Below are 15,734 nucleotides of genomic sequence, written 5' to 3'. Positions count from 1 at the left end.
AACGCAGGATGAGAAGCTGCACATAATGAGGGATCAGTCGGACATGTTGAGTCTTTCGGTTGAGCTTCAAGAAGAGCAGCAGCAAGACAGACTCTCAACTCATGCACTCTTTCCTAGCCCTTACCCCCAAGCAATCTAGGAAGAGGTTGAGCAGGGTGCAGTACACGTGCTCCATTCCACACCAGGTGAGGGGAGCAGAAAGAGGTGCCGGCCTCTTTAAAAAATAGGAATGTGTTGTTTGCTGTTTGCACAGTGAAACTTTGCTCTGTGTCCCCTCACAGCCCCATTACAGTGCATGCAAAGTGTTGAAATAACTTCCTTTCCCTCCACTGTCAACGACCAAGAATAAAAATTTACTGCTTTAAAGATCATTACTCTTTCTTTACGGAGACTGCGGGGATTAGAGCTGGGGGGAAGAGGGGAGTAGCACAGTGCTGTAGTACTGGGGAATGGGAAGCAAAGATTTGTTTCCCGGGACCAGAAGCGGCTCCACCCACTGCAGATGGTGCGTGACAGCCAGCAGCAAACGGAAATTGTTTCGTTCCATGGCGTAGCAGGGCATCTGGAGTACCATCACAATTTTCAGTGCTGAGGCCCATCTCACCCTTGAAAATACTGCAGGATAAGACGTGAAGTGTTTGTGATGCTCACAATGGTAGTGCAGAGCTAAGTGGGCTACATGCCTCTCCAGCAATGGCGTGAGCGTGTCAGAGACTGAAGGGTTTAGAAAAATGGCGCGAAAAAGTGTTAGTCTGTTTGCTTGGGACAAGAAGGGAGGGAGAGGGAGGATGTTGCATCATGGGAGGATGACAACCTTCCCAAAAGCTTCTGTGGCTAGTTGCACTATGAGACAGCTACCCACGGTGCACTGCTTTGATTGTCGACCTAAGCGCAGCTAGTGGGGATGCAATCCCCCAACGCAATGAGTGTGGTGTGATCATGCGCCTGCGACTTTTAAAATCTGGCGGGTGAAAGTCAATTTAAAATAAATCGACTTCACTCCACAGTGTAGAAATACCCTTAGAAAAACTCAGAGGCAGGAAGAAAGTTGGCCCAAGGAGTAGCCAGTAAGAATGGGGAGACCCTGGAGAAGCCTAAAAGAAAGTGTTGGATCTAGCACTGGCTAAAGTGACTTAGGGCTGTAAGCAAAGAAGCTGTCCCCTGTTTTTTTTATTCCTCCTGCATTTGGAGAAGCAGGAGTTTGTATATTCTTTGTAAATAAATAAGATTAAATCAAAGACAATGCCAGACTACATCATCAATTTCTACTCCCCAGGACCACCAAACTTTGACTAGCCACTTGGATCAAAAGGGGGCAACAGTACTTTAGAACTTTGTGTTTTTCAGAAGCACTACTCATTTTTAGTGGCCACAAGCAGCCCTAGCATTTCTGATTTCTGTAAGCATGACACTCATTATCCCATCGTGTACACACAAAGCAAGGCCACATTTCCATCTCAGAGTTCTAGTGACATTGCTCTATAAATGCACAATATCACCTGAACCCTTCCGCCCCCATCGCATTATAACTTAATGTTATATAGGGTAAACTATTTTCTGACAGAAAGAAGAGTGGTTATACACGGAGGTGATAGAACATGTGAATAACAACACTTTTAATTGACAGCTCAATTATATGAGAATTCTACCATTCAAACAAGTGAATAGAAAGTATCTCGGCTGTTAATCTATTTTAAAAGTTGTGTTTAGATGGGACAAGAACATTTTTATTCATCGTCCTATAACTCAAAAGACTAAAGGTAATTTGCTCCCACTTTCTCAAAGGTTTCACCTTCAGGCAAATTCTAAGCATGCAAAAAGATCATCCCAAAAGGGAAACATTTCAGAAAGTTATGAGCATGTAAAAACAGGGTAATAACAGAAAATGGCAACTTTAATGGTAGTGAGGACTACCAATTGCCTATTGTAATGTTTTATTGCTAATAAAAAATGTAAGTATAACAAACCCATACTTGTATATACAGTACACACAGACTATTATGGTTAATTGTACTAGACACTTGCCCACCACAATTCTATTGTACAGCACAAAGGTCCAAGGCACAAAGGTCATAGCTACCTGAGAAGTGTAGTTTTTTGGAATAACTGCACTAAATTAACTGTTATTATTTATATAAAATTAAGTTGCAGTATCAGACCAGCAACTTTCAAAATAAAACAAATTGTTTTAAATATGTTTCAACTGAAGAGATAAAGCAGTACAGCGGCATTCACTAATTTAGTCCAAGACTCGCTAAAGCTCTTACATTCGTATGGCTATGCAAATGAATGCTGCTCATTTGGAGAACCACTTTGAGAGCTGAAGGGCATGGCCAGCCATAGGCGGCAAATAGGTCACTGCTTTGCATCTAACTTTCAAACCCTGGTGTTACTGAGAGGAAAAGGAGCTTTAAGAAAACAAGTAGGGTATGTTTTTGCAGCAATTAGAAACCCCATGGCAAGCCCATGCCAGCTGACTTGGGCTTGTAGGGCTCAGGCTAAGGGGCTGTTTAATTGCAGTGTAAACATCAGGCTCTAGGACCCTGCGATGTGGGAGGGTCCCTGTGCTCACCCTGCAGCCTGAGCCCAGAAGTCTATACTGCAATGGATATATGCAAAAACAACGAGAGTCCTGTAGCACCTTAAAGACTAACAAATTTCTGCAAGCATAAGCTTTTGTAGGCTGCAACCCACTTTGTCAGATGCATGAAGATGCACGAAGTGGGTTGCAGCCCACGAAAGCTTATGCTCACAGAAATTTGTTAGTTTTTAAGGTGCTACAGGACTCTCATTGTTTTTGCTTATACAGACTAACACGGCTACCCCTCTGGAATGATAGAAGCCTTTCAGAGACAACTCGGTGACGGTCATTAACATTTCCAAGGGAAGACGTATACTATAGCAGCAAACAATCAGGCCATGTGTACACAACAAACTTTTGATAACATAAGTTACGCCGGCATAAAGCCACGGCAGTAAGTATATTGCTTGAGTGCGTGCATACTTGGCTCCTGGCCTAGGCGGTGTGTGTGGCCACCAACAGTGTGATGCACAGTGCAGCGTCTCACAGGTAGGTATCCCAGTGTGCTACCGCCACCGTCCAACGCATTGTCTTTTGGGAAGTTTTGGCAATGCATGGTTTCACAGCAGAAACAAGTCACACAGGGGTGACTGGGAGCAAAGGGTCAACTTTCCAGCATGCAACTGTCTTCATCCCATAATGCCATATGTATCTCACACTTTTTGCGCCTTTTTTAAAAATCCCACAAACCCACACAGCCCTCCTTGTTGTCTGACAGAAGCATTGAGCCTCCTCAGCTCTGCCCAACTGTCATAAAAATTACAAGCAAAGGCCGTGTGATCCTCCGATATTTGCAGAGCCACAAGAAGAACCGACTCAGTGGGGAACATGATGATTTCTTGGAGGACAGATCACTGTGGATCATAGCAAGAACTAATTCAAGGTTGTTGCTGGAGTGCCACTTCCGGGCTCAAGAAATGAGCACTAACCGGTGGGATCACATTGTAATGCAGGCTTGGGATGAGAAGCAGGTAGCTGTGGAATGCACAAAGCCACGTTCCTGGACCTGTGGGCCAAGCTCATCCCAGCCCTCCAGGTGCGGGACACCAGAATGAGAGTTGCACTGACAGTGTTCTTGCAAGTGGCGATTTTTCTGTGAAAACACGCTATGTTGAACTGCTACCGGTCAGTGTGAAATCATTCTGGAGCTGGAAAATCCACTTTGTCATGCAAGTATGCAGGGCCATTAATCGTCTCCTACTACGTAGGACTGTGACTCTTGGCAATGTGCAGGACCTGATGGATCTGCAGCAATGGGGCTCCCGAACTACAGCATGCATATCCGTATTTTGGCACCAGACCTCGTTGCCACAGAGTACGTCAACAGAAAGGGCTACTCTTCTATGGTTATGGAAGTGTTGGTGAATCACGGGGATGCTTCACCAACATCAATTTTGGCTGGTCAGGGAAGGTGTATGACACATCTCTAAGAGCACAGGACTGTTCAGAAAGCTATAAGCAGTGACTTTCTGTCCTGACTGGCAGATTACCACTGATGACGTTGAGATGCTAGTAGCGATCCTCAGGGACTCAACCTTATCTCTTGCTCCCCTGGGCTTATGAAACTGTACACCAGCCACCTCAACAGCTACTGGCTCAGCAGGTGGAAAATGACTGTTGACTGCACTTTTGGTAGATTGAAGGGTTGCAGGCGATGTTTACTCAAGACGGGATCTCAGAGACAAAACATCCCAAGGGTTATAGCTGCCTGCTATGTCATGCATAATATCTGTGAGCAAAGAGGGAAAAGTTGCCACGGGGGTGGAGGTGGAATTGGAACGGCTGCCTGCTGAGTTTGAACTGCCAGACACAACATCAGAAGAGCTCAACATGGAGCTATATGGCTCAGAGAGGCTTTGAAAGAGCATTTTAATAGAGAGCCACATTAATGTGTTCTGGTGTACTGTGCTCTACCTGTTTTGGGGCCTGTTAGGAATTGAGTAGTACTTGTTGTACATCAATGAATAGAACACTGTCAGTGCACTTATTAATTTTGTGGTGCTTGCTGTACATTTATGAGCATTATACTGTTTGTCACGGCTCCTACAAGTTGTGTCACACTGTATAACAACAAGTAAGTGGGTGCTTTCAGAACCAGTAGGCACTCTGCAGCATATTACTGTCAACTAATAAAGAATTATTTTCCAAATAATAGACGTTTACTGAGTATCAAAACCAGTGCAAAGAAAAATCTATGCAATTTAAAAGCAAATACATTAAAAACTTCATAAATTAATGGAATAGAACCTATGAAGGGGAAAAAATCTTCATGTCTATTTTAGCTACACATACAATGGCTTTTACAGGTCAGTGTATGTGAGGCTATGGTTGTCCTTAATGTCCCCGTGTGGAGTGGTAAGACTAGGGATGCGGCTCCTGATGCCACATGGAATATTGGGGTGGGGGTCGGGAGGTGCTATAATGGAGTTCTCCATGGACTGCAAAGGGAGGCAAGCCCATGATTGTTAAACCTGTAGGTCCACAAGAGTCTGCTGCATCTGTGTTTGCAGCCAGAGAAACCCCATTCTGTCCGGGTGCATCTTCCTCCTGAGCCTTTCTCCATACAGTCATCAATATTCATCCTCTAGGCCCTCTGTTCATGGTCTGATGCAGCCCTGGCTTGCAGAATCTCACTGAATATGTCATCCTGAGTCCTCTTCTTTCTCCTTCTTGTTTGGCTCAGGCATTCTGTGGGTGTGGAGGGGGAACCCTTCAAGCCACAAGAGCAGCAGCTACAGACAGGTAACACACACAGAGGTACCGTTGTCCTCATAGTCACAATGGAAAGTGAAAGTTAAGGTTCAGAACTCCTTTGCTCCCCTAAAGTTTTAAATAAGACTTGCTTATTGACATTTCTGCTTCAGAGTGCTTGTGCACAGTGTCATTCACAGCACCGACAATGGTGAGTATGGCCCACCAGAAGGAAGAGAAATGAGGAGGGAATTGCTCAGTTGTGTGAAACTACGAGTATAGGGCAATAGCACTGAACCCTGGCACCATTTTCCACAGGCGGTTGTGATTTTAGCAGATATCTCACTCATGAAGGTAACAGAGGCACAGAGCACACCGCTGCTGCTGGTGTCTCAAAGCTGCCAGGGCCCATATGCTGCTAGTCTGTCTACTGCAGTAGTGCCTGCTGAAGTGATCGTTGACTGGCATGGGAAAGTGTCCTACCATAGAGGAAAAAAATAAGGCTGCCCTCCCTACAAACCTTGGGGAGACGATTGCAGAGTACTCCATGGAAGTTTCATTGAGATTTCTCAGGAGGATTCAAGGGACATCCCTATGTACGTAAACAATCTGCTCCGCATGGCCTCCCCTCCCTAACTCTACAGAGGAATGAAAAGCAGATAACCCTCCCTCTCTTTGTTGTACTGCTACCTCTTCTACTATGAGTAAATTAATGAAAAATCAATAGCTGTGTCATGCTAAGTTGGGGGTACCATCCATACATCATTGTAATGGGAAATACAATTACACGCTTACCCAAGATTCCTTCCCCTGCATTGGGTTTGCTATTGCAGGTCTGACTAGACAGTGGTGAAGTCTCAAACAGGTCCTGGCTCGCGGCATAGCTGGATCCCTTAGTGGCATATCCCCCATCCTCCTTCTTTTCCTCCATCTCCTCCTTGCTTTTAGGCCAGGGACCTGTGATTTGGGCTTCTTGGAGTTACCCACTGTGGTCTGTAGGGTGGTGATGGGGTCTCTGCAAAGAACGGTGTGCTGTAAAAGCAGCAGGTCTGCGGCTTGGCACCAGATTGACTGCTGGCCTCCTTGGCCTTCTGATATGCCTGCCACAGTTCTTCACTTTCACGCAGCACTGCTGCTGATCGCTGTTGTAGCCCTTCTTCTGCATCCTCCGTGCAAGCTGCTCACAGTATTGATGTTTCTACAGCTGATCCATAGCTGGGCTTGCACAACCTCTTCTCCCCACAGGCCCAGGAGAACCAACATCTCCTGTCTACTCCAAGCTGGAAAGTATCTGGAGCACATAGCCAGCATGGTCAATTATGCAGCTGCACACAAGAATGGAAAGCAGCTAAACATGCTCGGGGCTTTAAAAGGGTGGGGGGTGATTTCCAGTCTCTGCAACAGTAGAGTTCACAAGTGGAGTTCCTAAGAACGGTCAGTGGTGGGCATTGCAGGACAGCTGCTCTGGTGTTCACCCTCGCGTTGCTAGCATGCACACTCACACTACGTTAACCTCAGTATTTTGACCACGGCTCATCGCTGCTCGGGTAGCTGGTATTACTATGTCAGCATAACGGGCTGTTTGCATCAATGAGAGACAAACAAAGTTTAGACACATGCAAAACTAGGTTGATGCAAGGCAGCTTATGTCAACCTAACTTTGTAATTTAAACCAGGCCTACGTATTGTGGATTGATGGCAGAGCAGTCAAGGTGCATTGTTGCTTCCTCCTGTTCGCTTTCCCTTAAACGTAACGCAGAGCTTTATAGTATCTATACACAGGAACAACTATGTATTGCCATATAATTGCAAAACACTCTTTGTTCTCTCTTGTGGCTCGCTGGTGACATACAGGTGACCTTGCTTCAACAGAACAAAGATAGCTCTAGATTCAAATGGAGGGGCAGGCAAGGATGCAAAGGGTTACCACCAATAAAGGGACATTTCAGCTTTACAGACAGTTACTGAGCGACATCCTTTTAAAACTGAAACAGCTTCGGCTCATTTAACTAGAGACAATGTGATTCCAGATGCCAGTGAAATAACTATAATATCAATATAGCTCATATGAACTTAAATTTTAAGATGTACTTAGAATAATCATCTTGATAAAACCTCAAAGCCTGTTCAAGCTGATGCAAAGGGTACAGCAACTATCAAAGAACACACACTCTTCTGAAGGAGCCAAATCTAAGCCCCACCTAACACCACTGGAATTGGTGTGGTTCTGACACACAACGGGCATGGAGGGCAGGATATAAGGGAGACAGCCCCCACAAATGGCTCAGACTCTCCGCATGATATGAAGAATAATTTCATGGAGCTGTGTGTGTGTGTGCACCAGAATACAGAGAGCAAGGCGAGAAGGTTTTGTTACACAGAGCCTTCACCTCAGCAGGGGGTCCTATAAGGAAGTGGCAACCAAGAAGCTCTTCTGCTGGTAGACTTGGGCAATGGAGGATGTGTCTCCCCCTTCTATCCGCCTCGCCCAGCAGAAGTTATGAAACGGCAGAACTTGTATTGGGGTCCCTTGAACACTAAATAAGGTCCACATTTAAGCTGCCCATGAAAAGGCTTTTGTAAGTCAAAAAGGAAAGTTTGAATTACAGATGGAAACAAATCAGAATCCAGCGTAGATTACGGCAGACAGTGCTCCATGCGAGCAACATTGCTGAGGAATGCTCTCACCAAAGATTTCAAGTATTAGTCAGGTGTAGGCTCATGTAAAGCACACAGCAGCACGCCAATGTTAAGGAAGCAAAGGCATGGTAAGGAGCTCTCAAAGTCCACTGTAACTAAAGCCTGATAATATCAGTCTCACTACAGAACCCACCACAGGCAATCTGGGCACAACAGAAAGGCCACCAACCTGCAGAGAAAGGTTATAAACAAACAATAGGAGGGAAACCAAAGGTGGTATATTGCAGAGGGCCCTAGATCTTTTTTAAAAAAAGAAAAAAACCAGCACTTTTTATTATCTCACAAATGTGACAATATATGTTATGAGCCCTGTGCATTTCCTGTATCACGCTTGCACGGCTACATATACAATCTACCCCATGCCACAGAGCTGTGCTGCAGAATCTAAGTTTTCATTTTTTTTTTAAAAGTATCTAGCCCCCCTTTCCCCCCAGTTGCAAAAATACACTTCCATATGTGAAACAAATGTAAATCAACAGAATACTGTCTGCAAAGACAGCCAGGCTCAGAAAAAAGCTGGGAGCCATTAAGTGCTTTCCCTGTCCCATTCATTGAAAGAAGCACCATTGCTACATCTTCATTGCCAAAAAAAATGTGTTTTCTACCACAGTATGACTAGTGCACCTTAGCTATCCTGCTGTAAAATCCTAGTGGAGACAAGGCACTGTAGTTTTACCATGAGATGAACTAGGTGAGATTCACCGTGTGAGGGGGAGCAGGGATGGGGGGAGGAGAAGATGGTATGGTCAGTACTTTGTGATAGAAACTACAGAGAGCTTCTCTCTACTAGAATTTTACCGTGAGATAATCAGCAGATGTTAGTTATCTCACAATGGCTGCGTGTTCCCTGCCAAAAAGGTGGGTTTTTTACAATGTTAGTTATCTCACTGTAAAAAAAACCCATCTTTTTGGCAGTGAAGATACAGCCATTAACAACAATTTCAGCGTTACAACAAACATCCAGTTAATGAGCTTATCTATTGCTGTAGGATGCAGCAGTGATTATTTAGACGACATGAAAGGAGGACTCTGCTGCATGAGGAAGCGAGGTTGGGCTCAAGCCTTACCATGAAAATTTAAAGTCAACTTTACTTCTGCCCACCAGAAGTGCAGCAGACGACATGCATCCTTTCCATGGCCAAAAAGTTCAATGATCCTCTTGGGTGCCAAAAATCAAATGCCTCCATCACTTTTCCAGTGGTCAAAAGCATCAGCTACCTCATAGCCGCATGTCAAACCCTCCAGCTCTTCCACTCCCTTCCTTTAATGTTATTACAATACAAACAACTACACTGCAATGAAAAATTAAAATTTGGAGGAGGCACAAAAAACTGAATTTAATATGGAAATAACTAATGCAAGGAACACTGCTGACTGTGTTATTCACTTCCACAAGGAAACGAATAAGAACACCCATTTTTAATTAACCTATAACTGTCCTAGAATTTAGCACTAGGGTGCCACCTAAAGCAGGGAAGTCTGTCACAGAATACAGGCCCAAAGAGAACATGGGGATTTGGCATGGACTTGTCACTCACTGAAATTCATAAGCCACAAGTCGTATACAGCCGTGTTTCTCAATTGGGGTTCTGCGGGAACACTGTTAGGGTTCCGCGATCAGCTGTTCCCCGCGCCGCTGAGAGCAGCTGTTCCCCGCGCCGCTGAAAAAGGGAAGATGTCCTGGATTTTTTGGCGGAGGGTATCGAGTGTAAGTGTAATTTAATTGAGAAAGGCTGACCTAGTTGTTCGTATATAATTTGCTTATTTCAACATTTTTTTGGCCCCATATGTAAAACTACTGTTAAGAGTTTGGGGGGTTCCGCAATTATTTATCGAGTTCAAAAGGGTTCCGTGGCCAAATTTAATTGAGAAACACTAGTATACAATATTGAATCCCACTTCAATATTGCACCCTCAGCAAGTTTGCGGACGACACTAAGCTGGGGGGAGTGGTAGATACCCTGGAGGGTAGGGATAGGATACAGAGTGACCTAAACAAACTGGAGGATTGGGCCAAAAGAAATCTAATGAGGTTCAACAAGGACAAGTGCAGAGTCCTCCACTTAGGAAGGAAGAATCCCATGCACAGCTATAGACTGGGGACCGACGAGCTGGGCAGCAGCTCTGCAGAAAAGGACCTGGGGGTAACGGTGGATAAAAAGCTGGATATGAGTCAGTAGTGTGCCCTGGTTGTCAAGAAGGCTAATGGCATATTGGGCTGCATTAGGAGGGGCATTGCCAGCAGGTCACGGGAAGTGATTATTCCCCTCTATTCGGCATTGGTGAGGCCGCATTTAGAATATTGTGTCCAGTTTTGGGCCCCCCACTACAAAAAGGATGTGGACAAGTTGGAGAGAGTGCAGCGGAGGGCAACCAAAATGATTAGGGGGCTGGAGCACAGGACTTATGAGGAGAGGCTGAGGGAACTGGGCTTGTTTAGTCTGCAAAAGAGAAGAGTGAGGGGGGATTTGATAGCGGCCTTTAACTACCTGAAAGGGGGTTCCAGGGAGGATGGGGCTAGGCTGTTCTCGGTGGTGGCAGATGACCGAACAAGGAGCAACGGTCTCAAGTTGCAGGGCGGGAGGTCTAAGTTGGACATTAGGAAAAAGTTTTTTACTAGGAGGGTGGTGAAGCATTGGAATGGGTTACCTAGGGAGGTGGTGGAATCTCCATCCTTAGAGGTTTTTAAGGTGAGGCTTGACAAAGCCCTGGTTGGGATGATATAGCTGAGGTTAGTCCTGCTTTGAGCAAGGGGTTGGACTAGATGACCTCCTGAGGTCCCTTCCAACTCTAATATTCTATGATTCAGTATCATTTTACTGAGAGAAAAATATTTAGTCTGGTCTATGTAATCTTCTAGATTTAGGGCTCAATAATGCTCTTAAACTCTACCTGATTACCAACTTTAAACCACGTTAAGAAAATTAACACTATTTTGAAACACACAGCGCAGTCTTCTGTCCACACCACTGCAATTTTAAATTGTGCTCCAGCTTTTTTTTTTTTTTTTTTACTGAATTATCTTCAAAACCAATGAGGTTTGACTCGAATGGTTTAGGAAAGCAGTTCTCAAACTTTTGGTACTTCGGCCACAATCAGGAGCTATGTGGATTGATTTAAAATCTACTATCAAAATAAGAACCCACTATAACTACACTGATTAAAATTACAAAGGTGATACATCAAGTACTTTTGGGCCAATGAGTTCAAAACTGGGTACCTAAAATCAGGCTTAGTCCTGAGCCCACACTTATTGCATTATATTCAATATAGGATCTTATATAGCCCTCATCATTGTAGTATCTCAGCACTTTCTAGAAATGCATTAAGCCACATAACTAAGATCTGCTAGATGCAGTTCCTTCTCTCTCTCATCCTCGGGATGTGTTATTGTGAGTGCAGTGTATTGTTTTGTTTTGGTGGTATTATTATGATGAAGACAAGGTCAAAGTAGTAAGTTTTGCACTTAGCCCAGAAGATGGTGAAGTTTACAATGATTCAAAGTTCCTACCGTTCGTTACACATTCTTGACCAGATCTCAAGAAAGTGCCATCTCTTGCACAGACAAGCTTTACCCTATTTAGGCACCCAGGTAAACACCCTGATTTTCAGAGGTGCTGAACACTCACATATCCCAACAGGAAATCTGTGGGAAATCTGGACACTTAATCAGGTAACTAAATATTAATTTAGGAACCTAATCTTAGATCCAAGATTTTCAAAATTGTGTTTTTGAGTTCCAAAAGTGGTACACTAGGATCTTGAAGTTTCAGAACCATTGGGTTAGCGCACATTGAGGATTGTGTCAGGAATGGTAACGTGGACATGCTACATTGGTATAGAACCATATCAGTGAAAGTATTCAAAAGCAAAACAATTTTTGCTAGCGAGGACAAGACTTTATATGTGGTATCTTACCACACACTACCATGTAAAATTGACTATTGCATTCAGATGCCTACGAACAGCAACTATTTTACAAAATAAATGGTGATAAATACCTGCTCTTCTAAGGTATGGATAGAGCTTTATTGGAGTTAAACCCCATAGGGTTTTTTTGACACACCAAATTACGTTTTGACTGTGCAGCTATGTCCGGAAATTAGATTATACTGCAACAAGCAAAAAAAGCTAATCAATTAACTCTATGAACATTACTCACCTTTCTAACCAAAACCAACAATGCCTCAAATAAATGCAGCTTATGATGTCCTGTATGTGTGTTTATTAGGAATCATGTAAATCTTTCCTTTCTAGTAACTGTAAACACTCCTTGAATTGTTCCAGAGGGGTAGCCGTGTTAGTCTTTAAAGACTAACAAATTTAATATTTGTAGGCATAAGCTTTCGAGAGACTTCAGCTCTCTTCTTCAGATGCAGTAATCCAAAAAATAGGTAACACAGAGGCAACTTATAGATATCCAGGTGCACTGAGAACAATGGGGGAAGGTGGAATCCGGTATTTAAGACCTAATGACGACCACTGAGTAGGAGGTGAGAATGGGTGAGCAAAATAATTTACCTTCGGTAGTGAGTTAGCCACTCCAAGTCTCTGTTTAAACCCAGTTTGAATGTGTCAAGTTTGCAGATCATTTCTAATTAGAGAAAGCTTATGCCTACAAATATTAAATTTGTTAGTCTTTAAAGTGCCACAGAACTCTCGTTGTTTTTACTACTTGAATTGGATCAAGAAGGAAACGCGTAAAGTTCTAAGCCAAACATAATACAAAAAACAGTTGGGGAAAAGTTTAAATATACTGACAGTTAAAATGCTTGTTTTGAGATTTTAAAACAGATTAATAGCTTTATGAAACAAAAAAAATGACAATTTTTTAGAAGTCCTATTTTCCTATATGTCTGCATGCTAGTAATATGATTATAGACACACACCACACACCCCATGGTGGTTTAAATGAATCTGCCTTGTCATAGCACTCATAGAAAATCCAGAGCATCAGAATGAAGAACTCAGTCCCTTTTGCCAAAACAACTCCTTTTAGCAATATATTATTTAATATTTATATTACAGTTGCAGTCCTAAGGAACTAGTTATGATCAGAGATTGTGTTAGGTACTGCACACAATGGGATCCTGGTTCATGACTAAGGCTCCTATGTGATACAATACCACCAATAATAAATAAATAATAATACTGTACAAACACATATGAAGATACTGTCCCTGCCCCAAAGGGCATACAAGTCACTTTTGTACTTGCACTTTTTAGATATACGTTCTACACACACACACACAAAGAGTGTATGGAGATATTTAATAATGTATTTTCAAAACCTGTCACAACAACAAAAGAGTGGAAAATCAAACCAAAACAGCGATTCACCTTAATTGGTGAGGACACATTTGTGGCTTCAGAGCGGTTACCAGGCATGATCTTCACCAAGCATATCCCAAAGATCCACTAAGATATTAGAATACGTATCCAAAGATCCCAAGCCAGAGGCCAGCCTTCTCCTTCGCTTTAGGCCTTGTCTTCATGAGAAAATTGCACCACCTAAACTAAAGGTGGTATTTTAAACCCATTTAATTAAACCAGTGCAAATCCCTGTGTAAACACTCTTGTTACAGTTGAAATCGTTTATCTTATTTCCATTTAGTTTAAATGGATTAAGAATCAGTTTAAAATATACTGAAATAAGAGTGTCCGCACAGGAGTTTGTAGTGGCTTAACTAAATAGGCTTAAAAGCAGATTTAAATTAAACCAATACGACTTTCTAATACAAACACAGCCTTGGGTAAACTCTACCAGTTTAACAAAAGATGTGATTTGAAATGGATATCATTAAACCATTGTAAACCCATGTGTGTGCACACACTTATTTCAGTTTATTTTAAAACAATTGGGAACATGTTTAAGTTAAACTGAAATAAGCCAATCTTAAATCAAAATAAGAGTGCATATACACAAGTACTTGCACCAATTTCTCTCTCCATCTTTAAAATATTTTAAAATTAAATTGGTATCACTTTGTACCCCAGTTCCACCACGTGCCCCCTCTCTTTATCTACTCAAGGGTTGAACCTCATTACACTAACATCTGACTGGCTCTACCAGCAACAAATGAAGGGGAGTTTTAGGCCTTATATTATTAACCTTTTTAATTTGTAATGTTGTGCATACAAAATACACTTATTTGCAGGGTAAATACTCTTAAGAGATTGAAATAGAAAGAAGAGGTACAATACCAGTGGGAAGCAGACATTCCAGCGGAGTAAACACACGTTCCATAGCAACTTAACTTTCTGCTTTTAAAAAAACACAAAACGGCGTGTTAAAAAGATTTCTTGCAAACCTCAACTGTCAATTAAATCTTTCTTATTTTACTGGTCTATTCTTGGGAAAAGCACACTTCAAAAGTTTACTCTGAGCCGAGGAAATGTACACCAACTTGCATGTTTGTTTTCCAAAGAACTAACCAAACAAAGATGGAAAAGCTCTTTAAGCTGAGTTGTGAGCCATGTGCGGCACGGCACGCTAGGCGAGCTCGTTTAGGGGAAGGAAAGGGGAGGCCAATTAATCCATCCAAATACCTCTGGCTCTTGGCAAAGCCTGCTATTGCGCCGTGCAGGGCAAGAGATTAATGCAGAGATGGCAGGAGCTGGGCACCACAAGCATTCTCTATTTGCTAGGCTGAAACAGCTGCTCCTAGCTGCAAACAAACCCGGGCCAGTCAACTGGGAGGGGCCTCCACATGCAATACAGAAGTGACAAGAGGAGGCAGAAGTGGCGGGAGCTCTTTCTCCCCTTGGAGCTTGTACCCCACTAAGGGGAGGAGTAGGCAGCTCTCTCCTCCCTCCAGGGAAAAGGCGCCTTGAGGCAGCAGCAATAGCGGGGACTGCTCAAGACGTGTTTTGCAGCGCCCGCGCAGCTCCCCCGCCTACCTCCAAGCACGAGGAGGGCGGGCTCGGCTCGGAGCGGGGCGCTCGCGCCGGGGTACCTGCCGCTTGGCTGGGCTCCCGACTGCTGCCGCGGGGCCTGGCGCTGGCTGGGGGCGGGCGCGCGCAGGTGCCGGCTCGGGGGAAGAGAGGCAAGGGGGAGAACGCGATGGAACGGATTCCAGCTCCGATCCGTTGCTCTGCGATCGATTTAGGACGGCCGCCGCAGGAAGAGCTAAGGGGAGGGTGATCAGGGCTCGAGCGGGCCCAGCACACAGAGAGAGGGAGGGGTTGTGACTGACTGGGTGCACGGGCAGAGAGAGTGCAACTGCAGATGTCCTCACAGGCTGAGCCCCTTTCTCTCCTGTTGACTCCAGTGGGAGCTGCAAGGGCTCAGCTCAGCACCTGAGTTGTGCATTTGCCCCACACCTGCAAGACAATCCCTGAGCTGTGGATTTTAGAGGCCTGACTTCAGGCACTCACCCACCATTAAGGCTTTTTTTGGCTTATCCAGCTAAGCTGTAAGAAGACAGCTGGCAGTTCTTTTTATTTATGCTCTGTCCTCTTGCATGAATGCTTTCCTAACCCCAAAAGCGCACATGTAATTATGGGCTTAGCACAGTGTTTTTGTTACATTTCTCTATGATTGGGCATTTTAGCTGGATTCTGGGACTCGCTAAACTGTGTGAGTGAGTGAGTGATTTGTTGGCCATTTTGGGGCACTGGTAATTTGCACTGGCTCAAAAATGTTTTGGTTTTGTGTGTGTGTGTGTGTGTGTATGTGTGTGTGTTGGGGAGGAGGATGGGAGACACAGAAAAGATATTAAAGTGTTACAATCAAATCAATCAATCAATCAAGGAAGATACA

The 15,734-nt window shown here is 43.8% G+C and overlaps 1 protein-coding gene across 8 annotated transcripts in view; it reads right to left on the bottom strand.

Annotated features, from left to right (window-relative positions):
• The window catches only part of TPK1 (thiamin pyrophosphokinase 1), a 448,492-nt gene extending 433,536 nt beyond the window's left edge, over window positions 1-14,956 (bottom strand). For 2 of the 8 annotated variants that reach the window (XM_067550351.1, XM_067550358.1), the window contains exons 1-2: window positions 14,873-14,945; window positions 14,177-14,236 (exon numbers count right to left, since the gene is read on the bottom strand). Coding sequence is in view for 5 of the 8 variants with exons in the window: in XM_067550355.1 (XP_067406456.1) it covers window positions 14,177-14,219 (43 nt within the window). In the remaining 3 variants the exon portion in view is untranslated. Of the gene's footprint in view, window positions 1-14,176; window positions 14,237-14,407; window positions 14,475-14,521; window positions 14,804-14,872 lie in introns of those variants that run through there. The other 6 variants (XM_067550355.1, XM_067550354.1, XM_067550352.1 and 3 more) reach the window with 6 other exon arrangements.
• Between the last annotated feature and the right edge of the window lie 778 nt (window positions 14,957-15,734).

The sequence above is a fragment of the Emydura macquarii genome, unplaced genomic scaffold (assembly GCF_026122565.2).
Source record: "Emydura macquarii macquarii isolate MOO-44397 ecotype Brisbane River unplaced genomic scaffold, CSIRO-AGI_Emac_v2 contig_1263, whole genome shotgun sequence".
Classification (NCBI taxonomy): Eukaryota; Metazoa; Chordata; order Testudines; family Chelidae; genus Emydura; species Emydura macquarii.
This window is presented reverse-complemented; position numbering and strand designations above follow the sequence as displayed.